General features: G+C 45.0%; 1 protein-coding gene across 1 annotated transcript in view; it reads right to left on the bottom strand.

Annotated features, from left to right (window-relative positions):
* Positions 1-2,519: 2,519 nt before the first annotated feature.
* Positions 2,520-6,443, bottom strand: part of LOC107120958 (macrophage mannose receptor 1-like) — a 138,675-nt gene continuing 134,751 nt past the window's right edge. The window contains exons 27-28 of the mRNA XM_015423750.1: positions 4,360-4,404; positions 2,520-2,946 (exon numbers count right to left, since the gene is read on the bottom strand). Coding sequence (XP_015279236.1) covers positions 2,753-2,946; positions 4,360-4,404 — 239 coding nt within the window. The 3' untranslated portion in view covers positions 2,520-2,752. The remainder of the gene's footprint in view (positions 2,947-4,359; positions 4,405-6,443) is intronic.

The raw sequence follows: 6,443 nt of genomic DNA, 5'->3' as shown, positions 1-6,443 counted from the left end.
TCGATGTTTTCCTTTCTGGTTCAGCATGGCTGGCTGGGAAGAAGATAGGGTTGCCAGCTCCAGTTTGGGAAATTCCTGGATATTTGAGGGGTGCAGCCTGGAGACGGTGGGGTTTGAGGAGGGGTGGGACCTCAAACAGATACAGTGCCATAGACTCCATCCTCCAAACCAGCCATTTCCTCCTGGGGAACCATTGATGCCAATTTCCAGGTGAGAACCAAGAGGGGGTCACAAGTATCCATGTGGAAATTATAACAAACAACAAACACTGTGACATGAATGACTAGGACATTTAGTAAAGATCATGTCATATAATGAATCAACTTTACAAAATAACAATAAGAATCCATCATACTCTCAATAAAACTTTTGATTATTTGATTATTTAATTTTTTAGAACTTACCAGTCCGATTTTCTTCTGGCAGAAAGCCTTCAATTTTGAATGTGGCTGGCAAAATGCTCTCTATATCACACTTAGGTTTAGCCTCTAATAATCTTATTAATATGCTATAGCTTTAAGAAAGAGACATCCAACACCCACTGCATGGAATCAATTAGAATAGTTTTCCTTATAGAGTCTGGGGTCCACCTTGTCGTAGAGAGCATTTTGCCAGCCACATTCAAAATTGAATGCTTTCTGCTAGAAGAAAATAGGACTGGTGCTACTACTATAAATATTTTTACAGTGTTTCATGGAGAGCATTTCAGCCAGCATAATATAGGAGTCTTGTGCACCTAATTAAAGAGACAAGACTAGCTTGCTCCTAATACTAACACTGAAATGGAACCTCAAGTTCTAAAAAATTAAAAAATGAAGCTAAGAATTTATAAATTAAGAATATAAAATAATAAGACTATTCCATTCAGCTGCATGTTTCTTTTCATTTAAAATACCATGGATTTTTTTCTAGGATAAAGTACAGAAAATAAAGAAGAGTTTAAGCAGTGGTTTGCTACTAACAGACATTGAACTGTATCAAGAGGCTGATACCTTGCTATACAATGGGATTACTCCTGAGGAAGATTGGAATGAAATGAGTTTAAATCCAGGTGCTCGTTGACTATGATGGACTTTCCTTGTAATTTTGTAAAGTTTTATGGCGAGTATGATGGATTTTTTCTTGTTATTTTGTAAAGTTGATTCATCATATGACATGATCTTTACTAGATGTTATAGTCATTCATGTCACAGTGTTTGTTGTTTGTTGTAACCTCCAAGAGGGCTGGAGATCACTCTGTAATTTGTGTCTAAGTTAAAAAGGAGCTGTGGTGGCTCAAGTGGTTAAAACGCTGAACTACAGGCTGTGGAAGGTCAGTAGTTCAATAGTTCAAGACCCGAGTTGCCGCATGACGGAGTGAGCTCCCGTCTCTAGTTCCAGCTCCTGCCAACCTAGCAGTTCGAAAGCAAGAAATTGCAACTAGATACATAGGTACCACTTCGGTGGGAAGGTAACAGTGCTCCGTGCGCCTTGGTGTTTAGTCATGCCGGCCACATGACCACGGAAATGTCTTCGGACAGCGCTGGCTCTTCGGCTTTGAAACGGAGATGAGCACTGCAACCCTAGAGTCGGACTCGACTGGCTTTCGAGCAAGGGAACCTTTACCTTTACCTTTAAATAGCGATTCTCCCGGACTACTCTTCATATAGTCAGATTTGTTAGAATGTTTTTACAAGCTATGATGATGATTGATCACTCTCAATGTTAAAAAAAGGTTTTATTATTCTTAAGCAAATTTTTACAAGCTGTATGTGACCTCCAACCCTTGGGTTTTTAGTGGGTTTTCTTTTCTTTTCCCTATAGTATGTAGATTCCCGCCCTAATTTCATTGTAGTTTTTAGTAAATGCAAATAAAAAATCCCCTACAGGGGCCATAAAAAACAAAAACAAAGAGAGGAGGGAATGTGTGTTAACAGAGTGAGCAAATTGTCCCTTGGCACCTTGGTGAGAGCTTAGCATCCATCACCATAAAGTAATGAAGTTGCCATTCTTGACTTTACTGTTGTGTGAAGTTTGCAGTGTGAGAAAAAGCAACAACAATTATTTCACAGCAGGAGTGGGCCTTGGCGTGTGCTACCCCCACACCCCTTAGGCCAGCACTGATCCTGAGAATTCTTAATTTGGGGGGATATCAGATAGTCATGAGCCCCCAGGCTGTGGGAGTCTCAAAGCTTCCTTGTCATGACTGAGAATCATGCTGGGAAAGAGAAAGATCCCTTTTATTTCATTGAAGGGTCCATTCAAGTAGCCCTTGATCTGACTAGGGTGCAGTATTCTGCTGTGACATATGCATGTCATCTAGGACACTAGAGTGTGTGCTGTTATCCCAAAACTATAACAGTGATGCCTTGCCAGTCACCTCTAGTCCTCAGGGGGAGCCACAGCCCCAGACTGTTCTTTTCCAGTCCCCCACCCCCAAAGCAGCCCCGATTGGCTGTTTAGGTGGAAGAATGGAGGGGAGTGCTGAATTCAGTCTCCCTTCTCTGCTTCCCTCATTAAACATGAAGTTGTTAGGCTCTTAGCTTAGATCTTTAATTGGAAAGTATGCATTACAGAATATATTTTCACTGAATCAGCAGCATTTGTCAAAAACATTTTGCATCACCATGAGGCACGAACTTCCACATATTTCTGCTTAGAACAGTGGTATTCAAGGTGTTACTTCTATTAATCTGTTCAGTTAGTTAAGGAGAGGATAGCTAGCTACTGTCCCTGCTCATTGTCAACATTTCCCACAAGATATTCTGGGTCATTAATTATTCTGAAGCATAACCACGTCGTCATGATACACAGAGTTGTCAAAGCCAGCAATGGTCACTTGCTGTCTACGTCTTTTCCTGTAAAAAACATAGCCTGCAATGCCAGCGGCGGTGACGATGAGGAGAACAAGAACAACTGCCATTGCAACCATGCCATGTGCTGATGGAGAAGAATCTTCTTGTTTTGCTGAGGGGAAAAATACAAAATGCACCATCACACATGTCATCATGCAGATCAGTGATTGCTACTGCGTCAAAACTGTGTCCGTCTGCCCTTTACAGATCACTGAAGGATGCTTTGTACCTGAGCACAGTGTGCAAGGAGTGCTCGCTTCGGCAGCACATATGCGAAAATTGGAAAGTGTGCAAGGAACTTACAAAAGCAAGGAAATGGTTACCTGGTTGAGGGAAAGAACCAACTACACAGATCAAGGATGGAGCCAGAACCGGGTTTGTACAGCAGCAACTCTAACACATCTTGTAGTGGAAACAGAATGTCCTTTCTAAGGAAAACTCTGACAACCCACTTCCTGAAATATTGCAGCAGACTGCTCCCCAAGCTTCATACATATTAAGCATTTAGACATCCTTGAGTTGTTTTTCCTTCATCAGAAATATAAGATATCCTTATTCTCTCCGTGTATGTGAAGGAGAATGCTCCTGCTATCATTTCTTGTCAGATTCTCTGAAGATGCTATGGATACATGAGACTTAGACCGATTTCCCACAAGCGCTGCTCCACGCTCGCTCTTCCTTTTTGCCCCGGTGGTACGTGTCAATTTCACACAAGCTGCTGCAGCTTCACATGATTTTCCCCGCGTCTACTCAATCTTCTTTTTTGAGGACTGAGTAGACGTGGATTTTGCAGCAGCTTGTGTGAAATTGACATGTACCATCGGGGCAAAAGGGAAGAGTGAGCGTGGAGCAGCGCTTGCGGGAAATCGGCCTTATGGAATGTTGTGGTAGAAGCAAAATCTGGTGCAAGTCATTTACGGATACCAGTGTGAATGAGCAAGACAATGACACAGTGGATCTGCAACACAGCCCGACTGGGCCGGCAAGGAGTAATTGGGATGTGAAGCTGCTAACGTTTGCCTGCCATAGGGTTCAGTTAAGGTTGCACAATATCCAAAGGGATTCTAATTGTGAAAATTTGAAGGCATGAGCAGCTTAGTGAGGGGATTCAGGAACACGGAGCTTGCTAGCATGTGGGGCCAGTGTCTGGAAAACCCTACTTGTGTGGGGGTCCTAGCTTTCACCAAGTGTTTTCACAAAGTGGGGTGAGGCCAGGTGGGGCTTTTGCCTCTTCTTTGGTTTCTTTACTTATATATTCTGGGCAGCAGTCAAACACACTAAATAGTCCACTTTCAATGCACTTTCCAACTGGATTTTGCCACTTCACACAGTAAAATCCAGTTGGAAAGTGCACTGAAAGTGGACTATTTAGTATGTGTGACCACAGCCCTAGTCTGTTGTGTGTGTTGTTCAGGGTTCAAGGACAATGATATCAGGATGGCTTCTCATCTGAAATACACTCATAGGGATAGATAACATCAGTGCCTAACATTTGGGATGGGTTCTTTTCATAAAGCAGTCTTACCTCCTCCATTGATTGAAGGTTCTTTAGTTGGCATAGCTTCAACAACTATAAAATGTTATAAAATGAAAACATAGTTATTTCTCCATATCGCAGCTAATATGAATGGATTTTAAATCAATTATTTTTAGTAGAGCAGGAAGGCATTTATTTATTTTATTTTTGGATTTATATCCCGCCCTCCCCGAAGGCTCCGGATACTTGTGGGCCCCCCCCGGTTCTAGTTAGTAAGAAGTTCTTCAAGTGAACCACACTAAGTGTGAGGGTGACTGTGAGGTGCTAAGCCTTTGCTCTGATGTCACAAGCCAGGAAGTCAAGCTTTTACATCCTACCCACAATACTAACTGCGTGGGATTGGCCTGTAGTAATAAAATGGCCTGGCATCTGAGAGGAGGAAAGTGACCCCCAGGAAACTAAATTTGGCTCTTGGACCTCCATCTGGTTTATCTGGTGCACTTTGTTCTGCAGTTTCTCCAGATAGTTCCTAATATGCTCCTATTATGCTTCCCAGATGGACACGTATCAAGGCAGTTAACCAGCTCAGACAATGAGTTTCTGTGGGAAAGAACTCCAACATGTGCTTTCAGATTGCTTCTAGAATTTCTTCAAAAAATAACACCCCAACCAAAGTTATTTACTTAGCAGAAAGTCCTCCTCCTCTTTTTAGTGGAGTGTATTTCCAGGTAAGTGTGCTCTGAATCACAGAATTTGCTTTTAGGTCTCCATACAAGAAGCTACATTCAAGTCCAGTAGCACTTTTAGAGGCAACAAAATTTTTGGAGTATAAGCTTTCATGAGTCAAACTTCCTTTCATCCAGAGTGGGGGTGAGGAAGAACATCAGTCTGGGTACTATTCAAACCACTTGCCAAGCCTATGGTATGACCAGCAGATGCAGTGCCCAGGCTGGATCTCACTGCCTTGCTGTGGGGTTGCCGAATCACTTGTTGCAAGCCAGCTCCTGCACCATCTTAAGCTACTAAACCAGTCATTCACCCAGCAAAGCCACCCCTCTCACAGGCATGCAATGATTGGGAAAGGGGTATCTGTATTTCTACAAGCAAGCAAGATGGCGACCGGGGTGGTAGCGTGGTGCTGAGCTCCCCCGGGATTCTTAGGATTCTTAGGATTCTTGTATTCCTGGTGCTGTTCTGTAAATGTCTGGATTGTGCTCTACAGCTGTGTCTCTGCATTATCGGGGTCTGATAGACTACGTTTGACTGCACCCACTGCCCATATCTAAACTCAGGTGACTTCACCATGGATGCCCCGGAGAGGAGGCTGTGGAGGAGGGACCTCCAGGTTGCCTACTGTGCCATATCAGTGCTGCTGTCTGATAAGCCATGTAGCTTGCCTGGGGTGGGGATGATTGGAATGTAAGGGTTACTGCAGCAAAGGGGAGCTGATCGAGTGATTGGCACGGCGGAGCTTTGTGACGACCCCGGTGGGAGAGAGGAGCACCGGCGAGGAGGAGAGCAGGAGAGGCTCGCAGTGATTTATGATAGCCTGCAACAGCTTGTTAACAGCCGAGCTACCGGTGCGGCGAACCTCGGCGTGGTGAGAGAACGACTGAGAGGCGTTGGGGGAAGCCCCGAGAGCACCGGGCTCGACGGAGCCTATACTAAAGGGGCCCAGGAGATAGCGCGGGGTACCTGAGGTGTGCTCGGGCCCTAGCGAAGTCCACGGGCCCAAGTCTGGGGAGCGCGGAGCTGGCGACGACACAGCAACATGCCGGGCAGTGAAGAGGGGCAGCTCGTTCCAAGACGATTGTGAGAGAACCGATGGGGTTGAGCTGGTTCCAACCTGGCAGTGAGAGAGCCGGGAGGGAGCCCCTGCTTCTCCAGCTGTTCCCGGCAGCTGTGTGGCGATTGTTCTTCCCGCGGGGCCCTGATCTCCTCCAGGAGCTCATTCCACCAGGTAGGGGCCACCACCGAAAAGGCCCTAGCCCTAGTGACAGCTAGCCTGGTCTCCCTCAGGCCAGGGAGGATCAACCGATTTTGAGACCCAGACCATAGCGCTCTATGGGGTATATATGGGGAAAGGCGGTACTGTAGGTATGTTGGACCCTGGACATAAAGGGCTTTAAAGG

This window comes from Gekko japonicus, unplaced genomic scaffold (assembly GCF_001447785.1).
Source record: "Gekko japonicus isolate JY-2015 unplaced genomic scaffold, Gekko_japonicus_V1.1 scaffold94, whole genome shotgun sequence".
Lineage (NCBI taxonomy): Eukaryota > Metazoa > Chordata > Lepidosauria > Squamata > Gekkonidae > Gekko > Gekko japonicus.
The sequence above is the reverse complement of the archived record's forward strand: the minus strand, read 5'-3'. Positions and strand labels throughout refer to the sequence as shown.